Source organism: Asterias amurensis, chromosome 11 (genome assembly GCF_032118995.1).
Source record: "Asterias amurensis chromosome 11, ASM3211899v1".
Lineage (NCBI taxonomy): Eukaryota > Metazoa > Echinodermata > Asteroidea > Forcipulatida > Asteriidae > Asterias > Asterias amurensis.
Window position 1 is genome coordinate 113,947 of NC_092658.1, and position 25,083 is coordinate 139,029.

The 25,083-nt window shown below is 38.6% G+C and overlaps 2 protein-coding genes across 2 annotated transcripts; one reads left to right on the forward strand and one right to left on the reverse strand.

Moving 5' to 3' along the window:
• Positions 1-619: 619 nt before the first annotated feature.
• On the forward strand, positions 620-15,858 carry LOC139944286 (transmembrane protein 104-like). The gene is made up of 9 exons (XM_071941272.1): positions 620-793; positions 3,843-3,964; positions 4,144-4,228; positions 6,150-6,261; positions 6,557-6,640; positions 10,768-10,867; positions 11,044-11,143; positions 12,478-12,571; positions 13,050-15,858. The coding sequence occupies exons 1-9, from the start codon at positions 746-748 to the stop codon at positions 13,817-13,819; spliced, it is 1,515 nt and encodes a 504-aa protein (XP_071797373.1). The 5' UTR covers positions 620-745; the 3' UTR covers positions 13,820-15,858.
• A 139-nt stretch (positions 15,859-15,997) lies between these two features.
• Positions 15,998-24,555, reverse strand: LOC139944287 (IQ domain-containing protein K-like). Its single transcript, XM_071941273.1, has 7 exons — positions 24,249-24,555; positions 22,826-23,083; positions 22,121-22,218; positions 21,182-21,234; positions 19,557-19,634; positions 19,311-19,395; positions 15,998-16,608 (listed from the first exon to the last, which is right to left on the reverse strand). Exons 1-7 carry the CDS (start codon positions 24,301-24,303, stop codon positions 16,372-16,374), a joined length of 864 nt encoding a protein of 287 aa, XP_071797374.1. The 5' UTR covers positions 24,304-24,555; the 3' UTR covers positions 15,998-16,371.
• Between the last annotated feature and the right edge of the window lie 528 nt (positions 24,556-25,083).

Below are 25,083 nucleotides of genomic sequence, written 5' to 3' on the forward strand. Positions count from 1 at the left end.
AAAGTTAATACAGACATCTTTATACGCATACGCATGCATAGATATAGAATTATAACTAGATCGGCCGCGCGTGCATACGCGCCATTGCTTGTGTAGAACAAGTTTTGGTTCGCCATGGACGCGGTAAAAATTTCACGTTCGAAATGTTACGCGCGAAAATGAACACGGGAGATAGGCCTTTGACGCGCTAAATGTCACGTGCTGACGACAAAAAGTCACGTGCTGACGGCAACGCACATAAAATGTACACGGGAGATAGGCATGGCGGCCCCCATGCCAGAACCCGCGTATGTACGCGCGGCCGATCTAGTTATTTTATTCTATATCTATGTTAGAGATGTACGCAGAGCTAGCAGGTGATCCGGTGCGCTGCCCATGGTAGCGAGGTTGATGCCTTTGTGACCAGAGCCAAGTGTTTTTGTATAAAATAATGTATATAATTCAAAAATAAAAGGCAAAGTATAAGTGTCAACAAAGGGCGCTGTTTGAATCGCTGCTGCCAAAACTTCCCTGCAGCTGCTTGTGTCCACAGAGGGCGCTGTTTGAATTGCTGCCAAAACTTCCCTGCAGCTGTTTGTGTCCACAGAGGGCGCTGTTTGAATTGCTGTCGAAACTTCCCTACAGCTAGCTGTACATCACCGCACATCAGCTTGTCACGAGAGTGTGGAAAACATTTGTTTTGTAATTAATTGTGTGATTGTGAAAGTATTGTCAATGTTGGTCTTATTGGACCTCTATTAAGAAAATGCCTGGAGGAGGATTAACTGAAACAGGTGAACTGTACTCCCCGTTGGTAAGTAAAATCATAGAGGTGAACACGATATCGGATAGGAATTTTGCTGAATGGACTTAAAAACTTTGACTGGCATGACTGGTGGTGGCAAGCCCTTGCACTTCCCTTTCCACTTCACATGTTCATTTGGGACATCAACTTTCCTTGAATCAACCATGCATCAACAATTCAAGCATTTCCTTCCCTTTGCTAAAGTGGTGTGGAAATTGTTACATTTATCACTCAAAACACCATTGAGGAAATAGTGTGAAGAAAAATGACAAAAAACTTACCGGATCCCTGAGCGAAAGAGTAAAAAATGTCCCAGGTTGAAAATTTGTATATCAAGTGAGCCTCTAGCAAAATCATAAATACATACGTATGGACGTGTTTGAATGTACATGTATCGTAGCGTCATACGATATCGACCCTCATATGTTTTTGAACCCCCAACTTTGAACACCGTTTACCGCGAGATTGTGCAAGCAAGCTCCACCGCACCGGTGACACAAGTTATGCAGTTTACTGACGGTCTGTATTTTCATCAGGCTTAATCATGCTGAGAATAAAGTTTCCTGACGTTGGTTATGCTCAAATATTTATAAAATGATTGATTTTTGGTACAAATCACTATTGCATTATTAATTATTATGCCAACATTCAAATGAGTCAAAGAAACATCATCTAACTAGCCTCAAAAGTTCAAAACAAAATTACTATCTGCAAGACTGAGTTTCAATCTGTTTTAGTCACTAGATGAATCACGTGAGGTGGTTACTATTTGGGATTCTATGGTGTGCCAATATAAGGAAAAAATAAAAATATTTTCAGTGAAAATGACAAAAAAATGTTTTTTTGATTAACTGCATACTGCTGTAATAAATTCCGATAAGTGTAAAAAATATTACGTCTATATTAAAGAGAATATATCATAGATTCGTTTCTTATCTCCTGAAACCAAACATTACTGGTCTAGAATGGAGGAAAACGGATTGTTATGAAGTGTGTGTGTTTTAAGGGGGGTGGGGTGTTTTACTACCATGCCTTATGATATCTCTCGATTCTAATATAGTAGCCATAATGCCGTGGGAAAAAAATGTGATTAAATTTGTTAAGTAGTAATTTAATAATATTTTTGATAGTTCCAAAAATGTCTTTTAATAAGTCCCAGAATCTTATATTTGAACGTTTTTGTGTGTGATGTGTTTTTCCCTATACATGTACGTAAGTAAGATAATCATGTGAAAGATCAATGCACAAGTAAGGATGATGTTGTACTTCCTAAAGCACAGAATCTCCCATTGGTAGCCCTACTTTCTCTTTGATTTATGAGGTTCATTCTGCTATCGTCTCGGAGACAATAGCGAAACAAACCTTTTAGTTCTTGGATATGATGATGAGATTGTCTGCAAATAAGAGGCAGACATCAATCCATTTGTGAGTGGGTCTGATCTGATGTTAATAAATGCTGATGATGTGTACTACTTCAACAGCTTTGCTGAAGTCCATTATATTTATAACTAGAAATATAGGATGTCGGACACTTCGTACCTTTGCCACTGGGTCATTCCGTGTCAAATCACCCCCCAAAAAAGACAATTTTAAACCCTACCCTCATCAAATTGGCTCAAATTGGTGTATGGGGTGATTGTGGCTCAACAAGCTCAAATTTCAAATTTCAGCTCTATCCGATAAACGGTTTTCACGCTACGGCATGCTCTTTCTTGTTGATTTCGGTCAATATGCGCCTGACTGCCGAAGTTCAAACGACCACAAATCGGTAACCGTTGGGTCAAAATGGGTGTCTTTGGAGAGGAAATTGCATAAGCTTTCCAAATCTGCCATTACTTTTTTTGTAGGAAGATATTTTGGTTTATTAACCTTTGACCTTGGATTTGACCTTGTGGATCATCTGAAGATGAACTTCGGTGAAAATTTACCCCAATATGTCTTCTCCACAATATAAACAGAATTAGAGATATATAGGCCTGATACTTCACGGAGGCAACAGAGGCGATTGCCTTTATTGCCCCTTGCCACTGCCTTGGTTCCTAGTACTAGTGCTAGTAGTTGCGATAACGTAACTTTTATCTCCGGAGTCCCTCAGGGTACTGTTTTAGGGCCACTGTTGTTCTTGAATAAACATAAAAGACCTCCCAGAGTGACATCAAGCGTCAGATTATTTGCAGACGATCTCATCATCATATCCAAGAACTATAAGGTTCGTTTTCGCTATTGTCTCCGAGACGATAGCAGAATGAACCTCATAAATCTAAGAGAAATGCTCCAGTAGAAATTTACAATTTCCTCATAGGGTGCCCTTTGCCAAAAGAGAAAATGCCTTGGTGCCCTATGCCCTTTTCAAAAACGAAGCATACACCCCTGGATATAATATTTTACCTGGTCTACAAAGAGCTAAAAATAATAGCTCCCCTGGCCTAGCCCAGGTTGGACTTGTGCGTGGCATAGAATTTGTCCTACCAATGGGGCTATCCCTGAACCTGTGAACGGGGCAATGAAAAAATGTTTCTAGAATAAAGAGAAGTACCCAGTTACTTACGGTCTACCCATTCCTAGCCTACCTCCATGTATTAGTTCAATTAGCCTGTCTACATACCATGAGGAGTCCAACCTGGGCCAAGTATGCGAACTCTTTTAATTTGAGTGAAATAAGAAAAATGCATCACTCGGGCAATAATTAGAGCAAAATTTGTTTGCCTAATTTTCCTACACTTTCTTCAGGATACACGACACCCTCCCCGCCCAACTGTAAGGCAGGTTGATTCGACAACTATGCTGTGTTGTGAAGTTTCAAAAGAATTCTGCTTGATAGAGCTTACAAGTCAAACATAAATTCTGAAACATCATGTAACATTATTCTGCCACCAGACGTAGCTTAGAAATAAACAAAAACCAAACAAGTTGAATTTCGGTCAAACATAGCAGTTAAAAAACTACTTGGTGTAAATAATCAATTGAAAGTGGACTATGTATGAAAGTGACTGTCTTAATTTATCAAACCATTGATAATTGTCTTAATCCAAACTTATTTGTCCTTGTTGATCTGCAGGTTGGGCTGATCTATGTGTTCAATCTCATCGTTGGCACTGGTGCCCTTACAATGCCATTGGCATTTGCGAGGGCAGGGTGGGCCATGGGTGGTGCTCTTATAACCATCCTTGCATTTGCCAGGTAAGCTAAAATATTAATTAATTTCAACCCTGTGTAGTTGATGATAATCTCAATAATCAAACCTGATAATGTTATCGTAAACAAAGAGATTTAAAGATGTATGACTGCTTCTCTGCTGCCTAAACTGTGTATTTGTGTAGCACTTTTGTTTTTAATTTGGAATGTTCTATTATTTTCAGTTTCCTAACAGCAACATTTGTAGTGGAGGCCATGGCGTCTGCTAATGCTATAATAAGATTCAAACGTAAAGAGAAGAAAAGAGAGGTGAGACACTCTTAGTTTGTTTTTAAGTACCTTGAAGTAGGTTGTCTCTTTCACCACATTTAATTACTGCAGTTCACTTTGTTATACTTGTAGGCCTAATTGTTATCTAGGGCTATACTGCAGTTCACTTTGTTATACTTGTAGGCCTAATTGTTATCTAGGGCTATACTGCAGTTCACTTTGTTATACTTGTAGGCCTAATTGTTATCTAGGGCTATACTGTAGTTCACTTTGTTATACTTGTAGGCCTAATTGTTATCTAGGGCTATACTGCAGTTCACTTTGTTATACTTGTAGGCCTAATTGTTATCTAGGGCTATACTGTAGTTCACTTTGTTATACTTGTAGGCCTAATTGTTATCTAGGGCTATACTGCAGTTCACTTTGTTATACTTGTAGTCCTAATTGTTATCTAGGGCTATACTGTAGTTCACTTTGTTATACTTGTAGGCCTAATTGTTATCTAGGGCTATACTGTAGTTCACTGTGTTATACTTGTAGGCCTAATTGTTATCTAGGGCTATACTGCAGTTCACTTTGTTATACTTGTAGGCCTAAATGTTGTCTAGGGCTATACTGCAGTTCACTTTGTTATACTTGTAGTCCTAATTGTTATCTAGGGCTATACTGTAGTTCACTTTGTTATACTTGTAGGCCTAATTGTTATCTAGGGCTATACTGTAGTTCACTGTGTTATACTTGTAGGCCTAATTGTTATCTAGGGCTATACTGCAGTTCACTTTGTTATACTTGTAGGCCTAAATGTTGTCTAGGGCTATACTGCAGTTCACTTTGTTATACTTGTAGGCCTAATTGTTATCTAGGGCTATGAAGTGAGACACTTTAAGTTGTTTTTATGTATCTTGAAGTAGGTTGTCTCTTTCACCACATTTAATTACTGCAGTTCACTTTGTTATACTTGTAGTCCTAATTGTTATCTAGGGCTATGAAGTGAGACACTTTAAGTTGTTTTTATGTATCTTGAAGAAGGTTGTCTCTTTTACCACATTTAATTACTGCAGTTCACTTTGTTATACTTGTAGGCCTAATTGTTATCTAGGGCTATGAAGTGAGACACTTTAAGTTGTTTTTATGTATCTTGAAGTAGGTTGTCTCTTTCACCACATTTAATTACTGCAGTTCACCTTGTTATACTTGTAGGCCTAATTGTTATCTAGGGCTATGAAGTGAGACACTTTAAGTTGTTTTTATGTATCTTGAAGTAGGTTGTCTCTTTCACCACATTTAATTACTGTAGTTCACTTTGTTATACTTGTAGGCCTAATTGTTTTCTAGGGCTATACTGCAGTTCACGTTGTTATGCTTGTAGACCTAATTGTAATCTAGGGCTATGAAGTGAGACACTTTAAGTTGTTTTTTTATATATCCTGAAGAAGGTTGTCTCTTTCACCACATTTAATTACTGCAGTTCACTTTGTTATACTTGTAGGCTTAATTGTTTTCTAGGGCTATACTGCAGTTCACGTTGTTATGCTTGTAGACCTGATGGTTATCTAGGGCTTTAAGTTGAATGTTTTCTGTAAGAGCAGCTCGATCCCTTGTGTTATGATGTGCTAAAAGTACAGATATTTTCATCAATATAATCATTTTTGTTACACTTTAAACTTTACCCATTATATTTGATACTCTTTGCAACAATAGGAAGAAACTGTAATAGTTAACTTGCCGATACAACCATGTGTAAACCTCTTATGTGTGAGTGTTGGCTCTGAGCAGAGCTGGTTTGGTCTTGACATTTCGCACAGTATACAGTACAGTATACTCTGCTCTTTGCAACAAATTGAGCTTGATGCAAGGTAGTAAAATCTTACATTTAAATACTTTTAAGTACTGCAAATGTAAGATGTTAATGCTTCATTATCTCAAGATTTACTGTTGGTATTTCTTATCCTTTATTAAGCTTGAAGATTCCTCAAGTGATTCAAATGAACAGATGAATCGTGACTACCCTCATGAAGTTGAGAGTGAAGAGAAACAAAGTTTGCTTCATCCTCCGCCGCTTCATCCTCGTGGTGAGTCTACTTTATTTCACAGGGGGAGGGGGGTTATAGTGTAAGGATCACCTTGGAAAAGTGGTATCTTTCCCTCCATTCCTTGGACCCAGTTTAGAATTCCACTGAAAACCAGAGGCTCATAATCACAAAGTGGGTTTTATTTAGATCCTGCCTGATTGAATGGGTTTCTATGGAGTTGCAGAATTATTGGATTGATACAAGATTACAAGTATGGGACAGTGTTACATACAATTGCCAAGCACAACGATTAATTTAACTCATAAACATCTTATATGAATTTTTGTTTTACCAGATAAAGATAAGACACATCCAGACTACTTTGATATTACAGAAAGAGTTGAAATGGCAACGATGGCTTCACTGTTCTTTAACAAAGGTATTATAAAAAGGTATTCATCCTCAGACAGTTTCGCTATTCCTATTGGTGGAGAGCGCATCACATGGGGGTGTATAAACCTTTGATAATGACCAGTGTTTATAACCAGCTGGCTTCTGCGTGTCGTGCTTGCAAGATTATCACGCAGAACGCAGTTCAAAGCTATAGTGACAGCGCGTTATCTAAGCTTGTGCGCGTAATCTAAACGCGCGCACATACACACAACCCACGCGCATCGAACAGATTCTTCACAAAGTGTTTGGAAAAAAAATAGTCAAACCTCGAGTTTTCATGTGTTCAAGTGTCTATAATTGTATTTTTTTTTTGTCGTTGCCGTACGATAAAGGCCCTTGCCTTCGGCTTGGGCCTTTATCACACGACCGCCAGCTTTAAACGGCCGTTGAAGAACTTGTCGCTACCCTTTTATTCCCTTATTCATAAACATCTCAGACAGTTTCGCTATTCCTGTTGGTGGAGGGCGCGCCCTGGGGGGTGTTTGACAATGACCAGCTAGAGCTTTGTTTAGGCGCACAAAGCATCTCCGAAAACTGTCTTAGTCATAACAATGCAACACACGCACGTACGTACAGAGCTCAAGCATGTTGGAAAACTGATAAGTTTCACAGAGTTTCTTGCTTTATTACGCCTTTTAACCAAAAAGACATTTATGAATGGGAATAAAAGAGAAAAGACTGACTTGCAAGGTCGTTGCCATGCGATAAAGGCCCTCACCTTCAGGCCTCGCTTTGGCTCGGGCCTTAATCACACGGCACTGACCCTGCCAGTTTTAAGCGCCCTTTTAAGACCTCGTAGTATGACAAAGGTTTTACATCCAAGGGAGGTTAGACTTTACCATTTCCTTCTGGACATTACATTATTGCAGAAAGACAAATTTGTTTTTAGTTCAAAATATAAACAAGATCATATAAAAATGTTTGTCTTGGTGTAGTGATGAATGCATTATTGTGGCAGTTATAGTTGTTTTGGTGTAAATGTAAATGCATTGTTTGTGACATATTTTATATGTAGTTAATGTGGAATTGTTAATTTGGTAATGTGGTATTGTTATAGTGTGGTTAATGTTGGTACCAATTGGTGATTGGTAGTCATGCTGCAATACATTTTCCCCTCATGACGGCACTATCATATCATTGGTCCACAAACCTCTTTCACAAACCGTGTAAGGTGGTTGGTGTAGTGAGAGTGGTTGATGGAAAGTTGCAACAAATCAAAACAAGAACTACTTAAATCAAGACTAGTGGAATGGTAAATGCATTGTTTGTCACATAGTTTTAACTATGAACTATGAACTATGATATTTAAAAGTATCGTACAGCCAGGTACATTGTGAGTGGTTGATGGAAAATTGCAACAAATCAAAACAAGGTCTTGCATCAAGACTAGTGGAACGGTAAATGCATTGTTTGTCACATAGTTAAAGATCATACAGCCAGGAACATTATTCTAATTTATCCTCGATGCAAAAATGAGCCTCTTTTAAACCATTGCAGTACCCAATGCGAAGGATTCAAACTTCATCTAGTTATCAGGCATTTGCTCTAGCAATGGAAAGGTTGTGGGTTTGATTCCCACTCGAGTAATTTTAGCAATGGAAAGGTTGTGGGTTTGATTCCCACTCGAGTAATTTTAGTAATGGAAAGGTTGTGGGTTTGATTCCCACTCGAGTAATTTTAGTAATGGAAAGGTTGTGGGTTTGATTCCCACTCGAGTAATTTTAGCAATGGAAAGGTTGTGGGTTTGATTCCCACTGGAGTAATTTTAGTAATGGAACGGTTGTGGGTTTGATTCCCACTCGAGTAATTTTAGCAATGGAAAGGTTGTGGGTTTGATTCCCACTGGAGTAATTTTAGTAATGGAACGGTCGTGGGTTTGATTCCCACTCTAGTAATTTTAGTAATGGAAAGGTTGTGGGTTTGATTCCCACTGGAGTAATTTTAGTAATGGAAAGGTTGTGGGTTTGATTCCCACTGGAGTAATTTTAGTAATGGAAAGGTTGTGGGTTTGATTCCCACTGGAGTATTTTTAGTAATGGAACGGTTGTGGGTTTGATTCCCACTCGAGTAATTTTAGTAATGGAACGGTTGTGGGTTTGATTCCCACTCGAGTAATTTTAGTAATGGAAAGGTTGTGGGTTTGATTCCCACTCTAGTAATTTTAGCAATGGAAAGGTTGTGGGTTTGATTCCCACTGGAGAAATTTTAGCAATGGAAAGGTTGTGGGTTTGATTCCCACTCGAGTAATTTTAGCAATGGAAAGGTTGTGGGTTTGATTCCCACTCGAGTAATTTTAGTAATGGAAAGGTTGTGGGTTTGATTCCCACTGGAGAAATTTTAGCAATGGAAAGGTTGTGGGTTTGATTCCCACTGGAGAAATTTTAGCAATGGAAAGGTTGTGGGTTTGATTCCCACTCGAGTAATTTTAGCAATGGAAAGGTTGTGGGTTTGATTCCCACTCGAGTAATTTTAGCAATGGAACGGTCGTGGGTTTGATTCCCACTCGAGTAATTTTAGTAATGGAATGGTTGTGGGTTTGATTCCCACTCGAGTAATTTTAGTAATTGAAAGGTTGTGGGTTTGATTCCCACTCGAGTAATTTTAGCAATGGAAAGGTTGTGGGTTTGATTCCCACTCGAGTAATTTTAGTAATGGAAAGGTTGTGGGTTTGATTCCCACTCGAGTAATTTTAGCAATGGAAAGGTTGTGGGTTTGATTCCCACTCGAGTAATTTTAGTAATGGAAAGGTTGTGGGTTTGATTCCCACTGGAGAAATTTTAGCAATGGAAAGGTTGTGGGTTTGATTCCCACTGGAGTATTTTTAGCAATGGAAAGGTTGTGGGTTTGATTCCCACTCGAGTAATTTTAGTAATGGAAAGGTTGTGGGTTTGATTCCCACTGGAGAAATTTGAGCAATGGAAAGGTTGTGGGTTTGATTCCCACTGGAGAAATTTTAGCAATGGAAAGGTTGTGGGTTTGATTCCCACTCGAGTAATTTTAGCAATGGAAAGGTTGTGGGTTTGATTCCCACTCGAGTAATTTTAGCAATGGAACGGTCGTGGGTTTGATTCCCACTCGAGTAATTTTAGTAATGGAATGGTTGTGGGTTTGATTCCCACTCGAGTAATTTTAGTAATTGAAAGGTTGTGGGTTTGATTCCCACTCGAGTAATTTTAGCAATGGAAAGGTTGTGGGTTTGATTCCCACTCGAGTAATTTTAGTAATGGAAAGGTTGTGGGTTTGATTCCCACTCGAGTAATTTTAGTAATGGAAAGGTTGTGGGTTTGATTCCCACTCGAGTAATTTTAGCAATGGAAAGGTTGTGGGTTTGATTCCCACTCGAGTAATTTTAGTAATGGAAAGGTTGTGGGTTTGATTCCCACTGGAGAAATTTTAGCAATGGAAAGGTTGTGGGTTTGATTCCCACTCGAGTAATTTTAGCAATGGAAAGGTTGTGGGTTTGATTCCCACTCGAGTAATTTTAGTAATGGAAAGGTTGTGGGTTTGATTCCCACTGGAGAAATTTGAGCAATGGAAAGGTTGTGGGTTTGATTCCCACTGGAGAAATTTTAGCAATGGAAAGGTTGTGGGTTTGATTCCCACTCGAGTAATTTTAGCAATGGAAAGGTTGTGGGTTTGATTCCCACTCGAGTAATTTTAGCAATGGAACGGTCGTGGGTTTGATTCCCACTCGAGTAATTTTAGTAATGGAATGGTTGTGGGTTTGATTCCCACTCGAGTAATTTTAGTAATTGAAAGGTTGTGGGTTTGATTCCCACTCGAGTAATTTTAGCAATGGAAAGGTTGTGGGTTTGATTCCCACTCGAGTAATTTTAGTAATGGAAAGGTTGTGGGTTTGATTCCCACTCGAGTAATTTTAGCAATGGAAAGGTTGTGGGTTTGATTCCCACTCGAGTAATTTTAGTAATGGAAAGGTTGTGGGTTTGATTCCCACTCGAGTAATTTTTTTCACAGAACTCGGGAAAGTACTTAGTATGCAGTGTTTTATACACATTATTGTAAGGGTTAAAAACAAATAAATACTCTTCACCCAGATGCAAAAGTTAACACCTATTAAACTAACAGTAATTGTGTTTTTTTTGTGTCACACAGTTGGTGTGAATCTTTTCTACGTGTGCATGGCAATCTACTTGTATGGAGACATGGCAATCTATGCAGTGACTGTACCAGCATCTCTTAGAAACATCACATGGTATGCCTCACAGTGCTTCACTACAAATACTATTAAATACTAATACATCTTGGCAGTAACTTTGTGTCCTTATTTGATAATGAATCCCTTGTGTCTAATTTAATTGAGCTGCTGCTAGCAGTAAATAGTTTCTTACAAACTTTGGTCTTGATTGTAGTTTCTTCTTACCCTTGCAGTTCATACGTTAAGGAGAATGCATCATTACCTTTAAGTGATGAAGACCCATGCTGGAATGGAAACAATCTGAGTAGAATCAATGCATACAGAATATATCTGGTAAGACAATGCAACCTGTAAAAACTATTTTAAAGCCGTGTTCCCATTTGACGTTTTCTTCTGTGGCCATGCGAAAGTTACCGTGACTGACGATTGTTTTAATCTGCAGTGCATACCTATCAGCGTTGTATTCCCTGACGTTTGCAAAGCATTGCTATTACAGTGTGGACGAGGTAGGTTTAGAGCGTGGAACTTTTCCCATTGGAGTTTTTTTGTGACAGGGACAGGGAGGTTAGTTTACCATGCTTCTTCATTGGATTTAATTTTGTAATTTTCCAAAAAAGTACTTTAATAAAACAAGTACAATGGGAACACAGCTTAATACATGTGACATCCCTATGACATAAGGCCTACTATTACAAGCATAGATTGTTTGTTTGTATAGCAAGCTTTGCCAAAGCTACAATGGGAACACAGCTTAATACATGTGACATCCCTATGACATAAGGCCTACTATTACAAGCATAGATTGTTTGTTTGTACAGCAAGCTTTGCCATTAAAACAAGCCCTTTCTCATTAAGTACACTTGGACTTTGTTCACTGGGATTGTTTCCTTTGGTTCCTAGAAAATATTATAAAATTATACATTGTTTCTGTTTTCAGTCACAAAGTGACAAATGTATCAACAATTTCAAAATATAGCAAATCTTGAACAACTAATTAAGACAGTTACAAGATTGAACACCTATGACAGTTCTGTATGATTGAAGAAGTCATCTTCATTTTGTTGATAATTTAAGAGACAGCAGTTTAAACACAATTTTATTCAAATACAGGGTTGTGGCTAATGTGCAGCTTTGTCAGCAAGTGAAAATAGAGAACTTTGTGAAAATGGTGACGACAGTCACATAATCCTTTATTGATTATTATATCACAGTGATCGGCTTGCGATCATGCAATGTTACAAAACTGTGATGTAATAACAGTACACACACATGATGGGTTCGAATCCTAATCCTACTCTCATCATTTCTCTCCAAATTGTTGTTTAGAGTGTAAAATGTGTTTCCTTTTGTCTTTTTGAAGATTCCGCTTTTAGTCAACCTCATTTTGTGAACAGTTTAAGTAAATTATTTGCTTGCTTTAATGCTGTTTTCAATGCCACAAAGAAACTAGTGTGCAAATCATGACTTTTATATCATAGAAATTGGTATTTTGTGATGAAGAGAAGATGCTTATTGCTGTCAAATCTAGCAAAGCAGGAGGGTCCAGAATGTCAGTGACATCTAAAAGTCTGTTCTAAAAAAGCTTGCCTCAGTTTACCCTTAACTCAGCCCTGGCTGTCCTTTTATTTGTTACTTAACCACTTCAATTGGTGTTTTCTTTGTTTCAGACTGTATTTTCTGTAGTACTTGGCAGTTTTGTTTTCTTCAATGTCCAGAAAACAAAATACCTCCAGCTTCTTACAACTTTTCTAAGATGGCTTGGTAAGGACTTTTCTTTGCTAGGAAGTAACTATTATAGGGTTTGAGGCATTGCATGGTGAGGTATCAATATATATTTGGTTTGCGATAACACCATGTGTGTATCTACTTGTTTGTTCTTAAAGAACTGTCTTGCTTAATTCTACTACCGCGGAGAGGATTGTTCGGGTGTTCGGGAGACTTCTCAGTTCTAAAAAGAACTGTCCTGCTTATTAACTATTACCTGGGCGGATGGTATAGAAATAGACTGGGACTACTACTTTAGCTTAAATGATCGTAATTAACTGTACTACAGCGGAGTCAGTTATTGGGTTGGTCTCAACGCTTCGACTAACTTGCTCTAGTCAGGAGACGTGAAGTAACTATTACTATCAACTATTAAACTCGGATAAATCTCTTTCATGAGAAGGGTTTTTGCTCTTCATAAAAAAGATTAAATGTAAACTCCTGTCTGGACATTATTATTATTATTTCTCTGCAGCTTTTTCCATGATGATTGTCCTAGCTCTCATCGTCCTAGGTGGAGGCAAAGGTCAAGGTCGCCCAGTTGCCATCGGAGCTTTTGAAAGCATTCCTAACTTCTTTGGTGTTTGCGTCTACTCCTTTATGTGTCACCACTCACTGCCATCATTGATTACACCCATCAAAAACAAAACTAAATTATCAGTTCTTCTGTGTGGAGATTATACCATTATACTCTGCTTTTATCTCTTAATATCACTAACAGCAATCTTCACTTTCAAAACTGCCAACATAAATGAAATCTACACATTAAACTTCTTTGGGAGTACTCATGTTACTCAAGTTATTCCAGTTCAGTACTTCATTGCGCTGTTTCCTGTTTTCACTCTCAGTACCAACTTTCCAATCATAGCAATTACCCTTAGGAATAATGTCAAGATGTTGTTTGCTAGAGAAGGTCGTTCATACCACTGGACTATTGACCGCATTATATTCCCATTAGTAGCTCTTCTTCCAGGGGTCATTGTAGCTTTCATCACAACAGACGTGACCTTATTGGTGGGTTACACCGGCTCATATGCTGGAGCAGGTATCCAGTATATTATTCCAGCATTTCTGGTTTATTTTGGACGTAAGAAGACAGCCAAATTATTTGGTCAAAGCTGGAGTAATAAACACACATCACCTTTCAAGCATAAGTTATGGGTTGTTTTTGTGCTGTTGTGGGCAGTTCTGTGTATCGGCTTTGTTACTACTAATCACATTATATCAGCAGTACAGAATTCTTAACGTTCCATCAAACTCAAAACTTGTGTAACATCTTAGTTTGTATTTTGTAATTAAAATGTTTATGACTTCCATATGAACTCCAATTATTCTGAGTACATGTGCACTAAAATCCTTTCGAATAGCTTGCCCAAGTTTGATGGATTTAGTAGCGTGTAAAACAAGTTAATTTTTACAGTGTTGGGCATTCCAACCATATCAGGGTTGATGTTTGTTATAATGAATTCTGATAGATTGGCATCTGGTTTGCAGCAAAATAGATGGGTAGCATTTGTTCTACAAACCACATCATGATTGTTTGGTGCCTCTTTTATTTTCTTATCTGTATTTAATGTCCCTTGAATTTTTGTGGTTTTTTACTTGTATACATACACGTATTTCCCATTGGCTTTATTTTATGAAGTCAAATCAAATCTTGATAGAAAAATGGAATATGTATGAACTATACATCTATACTATAATAGCGCTTAAATCGCATGGGCGCCGCCATTGTTGTTTTGGGCGCCGCCATGTTGTTTTCACGTCAAGTGGTGCCCGCACCCTGTTAAAATGATGCAACCTGGGGTAAATTTCGGGGTACCCGTGGGTTGGGGGCATGTGTTGTTTGTGACGTCACAGTCAAAGCGTGAGCGTGTAGTAACTTTGGGATTGAGGGCAGGCGTCCTTTGTGATGTCGAAATCACAGCGCGAGCGTCCAGTAACTTCGCGCGTACATACAGTAAAGAACAATGCATTGGATCGAGGCACAACGACATGACGAAGGCTGGTGGGGGTTATTAGAGCAGGGACAGTTAGAAGGAAGGGGCATGCAGTGTGGTATGTCTGTTGCAATGGGGCGAAAAAATAAACTGGACAAAGAAGAAAACAAAAACGAAAGGGAGAACCACCTGACTGGCGGTACCCGCGCGGAATGGGGAAAGTTATGGGCCGGCAAAAAGTGCAAAGAACAATTCACAGGCGGGAAGGAGGCACGGGTTAGATTTGGGACAGGGACAGGAGGAAGGGGCACAAAGTGGTACGTCTGTGGAACGGGGGGAACAAAAAAACAAAAGGGACTATCATGATATGGGACATGTGACAGGAAAATATTAAACTGAATGGGGGGGGGGGGATCAATCCCATAAAACGGGAAAGAACCACAAACAGGACCCGCGTGAAACTGGAAAATATGAGTTATGGGCAAACAGTGGCAAGCAAAGAACAATGCCAATGCATGGGATCGCGGGGACAGGAGGCACGGGTTTGACATGGGACGGGATATGGAAGGGGCACACGGTTGGACAGGGAATTGGGGAAAAAAAAGGAAAGGGGCTGGTGAGGGGGAACAAAAGAAAAGGGACTTGAAAACGATACAGGACAGGTAAAAAATAAACTGAACGGGAATAAAATCAACAAAACGGGATATAAACGTGACTGGGAAAGAACCACTATCGGGACCCGCTGGAAACTATGTATGGGATCGACAAATAAAGTATACGATTTCACAAAGCACTAAGATTTGTCTTAACTGTTAACTTTGGATAGGTGGTTTGCCACAGTGATTTGTATTGTGACCCTGCCCAGCCACTAACCCTCCCGTGTACACAACGCTACACTTGCAGCATTTTATACGAAGAGCTTTCTTCGCTAGTGTAATGAAAGGGAGGATGTCAAGGTGATTTTTGTTTGTTTTCAATTTTGTTCTTACTCTTCATTTTTATTTGTAGATTCTCTTGTTCTTTTTTACTTTGAGTCTGACTTATAAAATATTCAAAGTAGGTCAAGAACTTAAGACTCTACATGATAATAGAGTAGGATCAGTGCACTTTATAACGAGGCTGTTTATCACATCAAACCTTTGCTGGTAAAATTATTCTGTGCAAAGCTGAACTAAATTTTAATAATAATATCTAACTTGGCTTAGTCAGATGATATTTTTAAAAAGATGGGAGTGTTTTGCAGACGGCCACATGAATCAATAGTTTTGAAAAAAAGGTTAAATGAGAAGAGTTTGTTTATTTTTCTCATTGAAAGTAAATTAAGATTATGTAATAAATAATATATGTGATACCTTTTATGATATAGACACAATTACTGCGACAAACCTGACATGTTACAATAAAGAAACTTTTCAATTAATTGTATCGTGTAAAAAGAATTTCTTTATTTACAAAAGTACACTATTTACTTTTTACAATGCAATTACTACAGCGCATTAATAAAACTTAACATTTTTGGGGTGATTTTTTTTCAAGCTTTTTTTGTCTTACTGCCCTATTTGTGGCAGTGATAACAGTCACTTGCATTTTGTAGTTCATGTAGAAACAAAACATAAAGACTTGCATTACAAATGGACAACATTCATGCTTGGATGAACATCATTATGCTTTCTGTCTTATTTAAATGTCTTTTTACATCTTTCAAGAAAGTCTAAAGGCAAAAGAGGTTTATAAAAACATCCCAACAAATCTGCCCATCCTTTGTACTTGTTTACCATTGTTCTTGAGAACGGACATTTACGAAAGATTAATATATTATGGTTTTACAATATTGCCTAACACCTCACAACCCTGCAATCACTCCAGTACCCCTGATTTTCTCTCTGGTGAAGGGCTCCATGTTCTGAGCCTATAACAGAGTGGGTATCTTGCACTATGACTCTTATGGTCTCTAATCTTTCTTGCACTGCCTCGTTCTGATCCAGCCTCGTGCTCCTTCCAAAAATCTTGCACTTTGAGTTTGATGTCTGCGTTCTCGTCACGCCATTCCCTCTGCCATTGACGTAGCTCCTGGATGTGTTCTTCTTTTCGCACCTTAATCAGATTGATTGAAATAAGAATTTAATTATTAAATATTTCATATATTGAACAAAGAATTAAACAAACAAAAATAAGGAACAATGGTTAATTAATTCTTAACTAGAAACATTTACAATGAACTTGAATAGAAACTAAGCCCCATATAGGGTAACTGTGTAACATGTCACCAAGGGTTTTTAACTAACAGAGCTCCCATATAGGGTAACTGTGTAACATGTCACCAAGGGTTTTTAACTAACAGAGCCCCCATATAGGGTAACTGTGTAACATGTCACCAAGGGTTTTTAACTAACGGAGCCCCCATATAGGGTAACTGTGTAACATGTCGACAAGGGTTTTTAACTAACAGAGCCCCCATATAGGGTAACTGTGTAATATGTCACCAAGGGTTTTTAACTAACATAGCCCCCATATAGGGTAACTGTAACATGTCACCAAGGGTTTTTAACTAACAGAGCCCCCATATAGGGTAACTGTGTAACATGTCACCAAGGGTTTTTAACTAACGGAGCCCCCATATAGGGTAACACTGTAACATGTCGACAAGGGTTTTTAACTAACAGAGCCCCCATAGGGTAACTGTGTAACATGTCACCAAGGGTTTTTAACTAACAGAGCCCCCATATAGGGTAACTGTGTAACATGTCGACAAGGGTTTTTAACTAACAGAGCCCCCATATAGGGGAACTGTAACATGTCACCAAGGGTTTTTAACTAACATAGCCCCCATATAGGGTAACTGTGTAACATGTCACCAAGGGTTTTTAACTAACATAGCCCCCATAGGGTAACTGTGTAACATGTCACCAAGGGTTTTTAATTAACAGAGCCCCCATAGGGTAACTGTGTAACATGTCACCAAGGGTTTTTAACTAACAGAGCCCCCATATAGGGTAACTGTGTAACATGTCACCAAGGGTTTTTAACTAACAGAGCCCCCATAGGGTAACTGTGTAACATGTCGACAAGGGTTTTTAACTAACAGAGCCCCCATATAGGGTAACTGTGTAACATGTCGACAAGGGTTTTTAACTAACAGAGCCCCCATATAGGGTAACTGTGTAACATGTCGACAAGGGTTTTTAACTAACAGAGCCCCCATATAGGGTAACTGTGTAACATGTCGACAAGGGTTTTTAACTAACAGAGCCCCCATATAGGGTAACTGTGTAACATGTCACCAAGGGTTTTTAACTAACAGAGCCCCCATATAGGGTAACTGTGTAACATGTCGACAAGGGTTTTTAACTAACAGAGCCCCCATATAGGGTAACTGTGTAACATGTCGACAAGGGTTTTTAACTAACGGAGCCCCCATATAGGGTAACTGTGTAACATGTCGACAAGGGTGTTTAACTAACAGAGCCCCCATAGGGTAACTGTGTAACATGTCACCAAGGGTTTTTAACTAACAGAGCCCCCATATAGGGTAACTGTGTAACATGTCAACAAGGGTTTTTAACTAACAGAGCCCCCATATAGGGTAACTGTGTAACATGTCACCAAGGGTTTTTAACTAACGGAGCCCCCATATAGGGTAACTGTGTAACATGTCGACAAGGGTTTTTAACTAACAGAGCCCCCATAGGGTAACTGTGTAACATGTCACCAAGGGTTTTTAACTAACAGAGCCCCCATATAGGGTAACTGTGTAACATGTCAACAAGGGTTTTTAACTAACAGAGCCCCCATATAGGGTAACTGTGTAACATGTCAACAAGGGTTTTTAACTAACAGAGCCCCCATAGGGTAACTGTGTAACATGTCACCAAGGGTTTTTAACTAACAGAGCCCCCATATAGGGTAACTGTGTAACATGTCACCAAGGGTTTTTAACTAACAGAGCCCCCATAGGGTAACTGTGTAACATGTCGACAAGGGTTTTTAACTAACAGAGCCCCCATATAGGGTAACTGTGTAACATGTCGACAAGGGTTTTTAACTAACAGAGCCCCCATATAGGGTAACTGTGTAACATGTCAACAAGGGTTTTTAACTAACAGAGCCCCCATATAGGGTAACTGTGTAACATGTCACCAAGGGTTTTTAACTAACGGAGCCCCCATATAGGGTAACTGTGTAACATGTCGACAAGGGTTTTTAACTAACAGAGCCCCCATAGGGTAACTGTGTAACATGTCACCAAGGGTTTTTAACTAACAGAGCCCCCATATAGGGTAACTGTGTAACATGTCAACAAGGGTTTTTAACTAACAGAGCCCCCATATAGGGTAACTGTGTAACATGTCACCAAGGGTTTTTAACTAACAGAGCCCCCATAGGGTAACTGTGTAACATGTCGACAAGGGTTTTTAACTAACAGAGCCCCCATATAGGGTAACTGTGTAACATGTCACCAAGGGTTTTTAACTAACAGAGCCCCTATATAGGGTAACTGTGTAACATGTCAACAAGGGTTTTTAACTAACAGAGCAATACTTATTGTAAGAAATGACTATAAATACTTAATATTAAATTGTCAACTTGCGGCTACTACCATGTACATGTATAATATCTCTTTTTAGGGAGTGCGGGCTCTGTATATGGTCTCCACAACAGTATACTCTGCTCGTCTTCAGGAGAATACTCCTTGTGTTCCCTTTCATTTCAGAATGTCTCTTGTATACAATTTTAAGTTTCATGGATTAAGAGTGTTGATCAAGTCTGCATAATAAACCTCAATAAAACTGAATTACCTTGTAGCCTCTGAAGAATGACTGGATGACAATAGCAGCTTCATGTTCTGTCCATATGAGTGACAAGGGAAGGGGTGGTCTGGGACTGCACAGGGAAATAACCATGAAATATACATGTATATCAATTCAGATTGTTTTACTGATTTGGAAACCCAGTTAAACATATATGTACACTATACAAGATAAATGGTGACTAGAAAGAGTCTACATAACAAAATGTAGGATTGCAAACAACTGAATACTCACTTTTCGGCTAAAATCCGCTTAACGAATGGAATCTCCTCTAACTGGTCCAACTCTCTACCTTCGTACTTGGGGTTGTGTCTGCAAAAGGAACAGTACATTATTCTTTATGTATTATCTCTTTATCTCTTATGTGGTTAATTTGTTGGATGAAGGACACTGGGGCCTAATTTCATAGCGCTGCTTAGCAGCTGATTTTGTGCTTAATGTGCAATTTCTATTTCATAGCGCTGCTAACCGTAAGCACACGAAAAGGCATGCTCACCTTCCGGTGCTTAACGCACGAAAATAAATGACGTCACAATGCAAATCCAAGGTAAACACGCAATATGGCCGCCCAATTTTTCTGCTAACCTGTGAAATACGCTAAGGCTTAAAGGAACACGTTGCCTTGGATCGGACGAGTTGGTCAAAACAAAAGCGTTTGTAACCGTTTTTTATAAAATGCATATGGTCGGAAAGATGTTATAAAAGTAGAATACAATGATCCACACAAGTTTGCCTCGAAATTGCGTGGTTTTCCTTCTACTGTGCGAACTAACATGGTCGGCCATTTATGGGAGTCAAAATTTTGACCCCCATAAATGGCCGACGTGTTAGTCGACGAGGTAAAAGGAAAACCACGCAATTTCGAGGCATGTTTGTGTGGATCATTGTATTCTACTTTTACAACATCTTTCTACCCATATGCATTTTATAAAAAACGGTTACAAACGCTTTTCAAAGACCAACTCGACCGATCCAAGGCAACGTGTTCCTTTAAGCAAATTTTTCTGCTACAGTAAGCATGCAAATTTGCTTACCGTTAAGCAGCTATGAAACTGGGCCCAGGCTGTGAGTTCGAAAAGGATATAGAGTGTGGGAAAAAGTTGTGTTAATATAAAACAAAGATGAATGACAGGTAGAAGCTCCAGCCCAATGTGAAAACCATAACCCACTTACATCAATGTCAAACAAGACTACTGTCTGTCACGAACACCATCTGAACCCAATTCCAAACCTTTGTTCTTTTTTCATACAAAATGTGGCTTACAAATATGGACAGGCAGCCACTATTGTTTGTTACATTTGGCTCATTAGGAGGTAAAACTGAGAGTTCCAATAGTCGAGTATACCATGGCAGGTTAAAGGCAAAGAACAACAAGTCCCAATAGCTATTACGAGAATTTGTTTTGTCTAATTTGTCAAGGCAGGGCTTGCTTCAAAAAGTTCTAAAAATAATACTGCATACACAGGCACAATATATGTTTTCAAATACCGACCAGAAGTGGTTAAATGCTATAAAACTATAGTTGGAACAAAAACCCTTGATATTGCAAAAACAATACCAAGAGGTTTTCAAAACTGTACACAGGGAGATAGATAAGATAAGATAAAAACTTTATTATCCCACACTGGGGAAATTAAAACTGGCCATGATTCAAACAGTACAGACAAAAACGCTTAAAATTATTTAACAACAAACAGTAGTTTAGCTGGCCAGATTAGTGACGAGAGGAAAAGCTGATGGACCAGTTGAATAATGAGCTAACTGGTCCTGCTCGCAAGTCACTGAAACAACTTTAATATTTTGATACTTTGGAATGGGATCCAAGTACAACATTTATTGCAACAATTTTTTGATTTACCTCCACAGATGCTCTGTCAAATAGTCACAACCATTGAATCGAAATCTCTTCCTCTGCAACGAAAAAACAGAACATGTTTTAAAAAATTGAATACATTAAAGGCAGTGGACACTATTGGTAATTATTAAAAATAATTATTATCATAAAACCTTTCTTGATTACAAGCAATGGGGAGAGGTTGATGGTATGAAACACTGTGAGAAACGGCTCCCTCTGAAGTGCCATAGTTTTCGAGAAAGAAGTAATTTTCCATGAATTTTAGAACTTGAGGTCTCAAAATCAACCATCTAAACACACACAACTTCGTGTGACGAGGGTGTTTTTTTTCTTTCACTATTATCTCGCAAGTTCCATGACCAATTGAGCTCAAATTTTCACAGGTTTGTTATTTTATGCATATGTTGAGATACACCAACTGTAAAGGCTAGTCTTTGACAATTACCAATAGTGTCCACTGCCTTTAAAGAAGTTATTTTCCAATAATAATTCTTTTATAAAGACAAGAAAATTAAAATTGAAATTTTTTGCAACCAAGTCGTTTTAGATGACTTTGTGTACACGGAGACGAGCCAATTCAAATGGAAGCCCTTTGCAATGAAATTTACTCTTCAGCTCAAATGGTTGGAAGTTCCATTTATGGTTGCTTTAAGTCAAAGAAGTTTTGTTATCATAAATAGATAGAATAGATAGAATAGATTAATTTATTGTCCACGTTAAAAAACATAGAAACTTGACATCCACTGGCCAAATACAACTATACACAACCTTATAATAACAATAGTGTAGAAAAACATTTTGCAATTTAAACAAATTATTAAAAAACAAATTATTATTCTTTATACTGCTGTGAAAGTGTCTACACTTACACTTTACAGAAAGTGAGATGTATTTTAAATGTAAACCTTCTCAAACTCTTTTGTTTTTGTTTCTTTAATTTACCTCAAAGCATTTTTCCTTCTTGGCTTGTTTCAACATAGCTAGCAATGCAGGAAGTAGCACAGGGAAGATGTAGTGTTCCAGATATTCTCGAGGCATACCTGTTAATTAGAACATATTATAGATATAAGTCTGCACATGTAGGATTCCACATTCCTGCTGGACTGAGTCCAGTAAGTTAAAGGATTTATCAATAAATGTATAATTGAGTAGGTTTAGCATTTTATTTTATTTTTGCAATAACATAGGTCTTCCAGCTAATTTCTTAGTTGATCATTTTTATTTTGAGCCATTCAATTTTCAATGATTTTTTTTCTAATCAAATTTTGGGGAATAGGTAAACCATCGGGCACACTTCCATGCCTGGAATTTCACCTTGGAAATGGCAAGGTTAATGTTCATTTTGCAAAGGGAACTTCCTTTGGAAAATCTTAAAATCAGTAGTAAACTCTTGAAGGGGCACCAGGGCCAAGACCTTTGTGGCCTGCATGTAATTTCAGACTCACATGCAGGCATGTATTCTTTTTTTCAAAGCACCTTAAAACATATTTTGTGTGGATATCGGTACTTAAGAAGTTGATTTGGGTATACAAGTGTGTGAATGATTTCAAAGCAGAACCATAATGCCAATATTTAATTATGTACACACAAACATTTTCAATACAAATCAAACTTCAAAACCTTAATGAATACAAACAAGTTGTTTACATTTTTCTCTGGGTGGAGGTGTAGCTGCACGGGGTGTGTCTTGCTTAGGGGGTCTCTCTAGCATTGTGTACCCAACACATGCAGGATGGGAGAGTGCTGGATCAAAATAATCAGCCGCTTGGGAGTCAACTTCAACATGTTCCACCATACGACCAAACATAACAGGGGAATGTGCTTCAGGACGGAACTCAATGATGTCAGTACCAACGGATTCTTGGTCATCATCTTTTGGAAAGGGTGGCCTCGTCAAAGAAAATTCTGATCAAAAAGACAAATAAAATGAGATAAATAAGACAGGGAAAAACAATGATGTGGTTCTTTAAAAAGTATTATAATCTTGTGAAAGTTGAGGTACAAACAAGTCAATGGCACAGCAAACATTTGAACCCTTCAGTTTGTTCTAAAAATTGTAAATCAAATTGTTATATATACAGGTTACGTAGTTGTGATAACGCAATCCTCCTCCCGATGGCGATCGCAACTAGTGTTATTTTAACGGTAAACTTGCCCCGCCCCGCCCCAGCAAAGTTGCCACCAGCTGCTCGAATATGAATAATTTAAAATGGAGGTTCAAGTAACTCATAATCATATACACCAAATAGATTTGAGTAGACCCAGTAACTGGGGCGCTGTAACTTGTAAGTGATAGGCCTAATCATTTAAATTTTGAAATTTATCTTTAAAAAGTATTTAAAAAAAAAAAAAAAAAATGAGTACAGCGCCGTCAGGAGGGTTACATTATCGCAACTACCGCAGTTACTGAATACTGCTGGATCTACAAACTAGATGTTATAGAAGAGTTTGCGGTAACACCATGTAATAACAATCTCTAAATGAGTTGGGGTGGTTCTGAAAAGAACCGTTGGATTTATCCAACGGTTCTTTTCAGAACCACCCCAACTCATTTAGAGATTGTTATTACATGGTGTTACCGCAAACTCTTCTATATCTTATTTCCACCATGCAAAGTTTCAAATCCTACTTAAACTAGATGTTACCACCGAACACAACAGAGTTTTATTATTACAACAGACATTATCAGCCTGATCAGACAGAGTAACAGTAACACTAACCAGCAAACTACAACGACAGAGGACAGACTCAGTCAAACAGAGAGAGTAAAAAAATCAGTAAGTAACATCATTTTAATAAACTGTGGATGGTGTAAACTTGGTCAACTGTTTGTCTTTCGGAGGTGTCTAGTCTGAACTGTCATGACTGTCGACGCAGGTTTGTCTTTTATTAAACTAAGTGTTATTTCTGAGTTTTTGTTTGGATCCCCATGCTTTGAAGTTTGTGTGGACGGGTGTCCGCATACTGGGCAACACCTGAAAAGGCACATTTCAAATTCGACGGTACGGGTATCGATCGGTTACTAAGTTGTATATTATATTAGTTTATATAGCCAGTAAATGACACGTACCTTTGCATATTTCATCCCATATCTTCACTTCTTGCTTTTGCCCGATAATAGACATTTTGACAGATTATTGAAGCTCGTGAGTTAAACAAAAATGCCGTCTATGCTGGACAAGCAAATCGCACACTCTTGCCACTGTGGTGTGGGCGGCGAGTGCCCGCTGAAATATAGTTCTCTTATTTGTCTATTTTTCTTGTCACTTGTCTTGATCTTGAGGTGCCTCCATAGTGTGACGGGGGTAGTTTGTAAACAATGGGCAATCATCTTTCGGCATTGTTATCAAAGTAAAGGGGGGGGGGGAATACGAAAGAAAAGGACACCCCCTTTTTTCCGCCTAGGGCGTATGAATATGTCGAGCGTTCGCGATAACCATAGCAATGACCCTTGCACCCTGACCGATATCTCGGTTTGTTTACCTCCTACGTCATACTCACTTTTTCCGCCCGCGCGCGTTGCATATTGCATGCAGTGCATACTATAGTCACACTAAACTAGCCATCACTCGTACTTATGGTGGCCCTCTTGACTTCGGCGGTGTTTTGGCGTGTAGTGAATTCGATTAACAGCTGCCAAGCATGTGTTAGCTTTTAGTGCTCGCACTGGAGACTTTTACCATTCCCCTATTGTATATGACCATCTGGGAATGTCAGCTGTAAATGGTGAACAATGAACTCCAAAACCCCCAGTGTAGTATAAAAGCCTATTGTAAGTTCCTTTGTTTACGCCTATTGAGCAGGCCCTAATCTTTTTCCTTAGTGTACATAGCCATATAAAAGCAAATGCAGACAATAAGTCACTCTCACTCTTCTCCAGCTTTTGGTACAGAAAGGTTGTATCT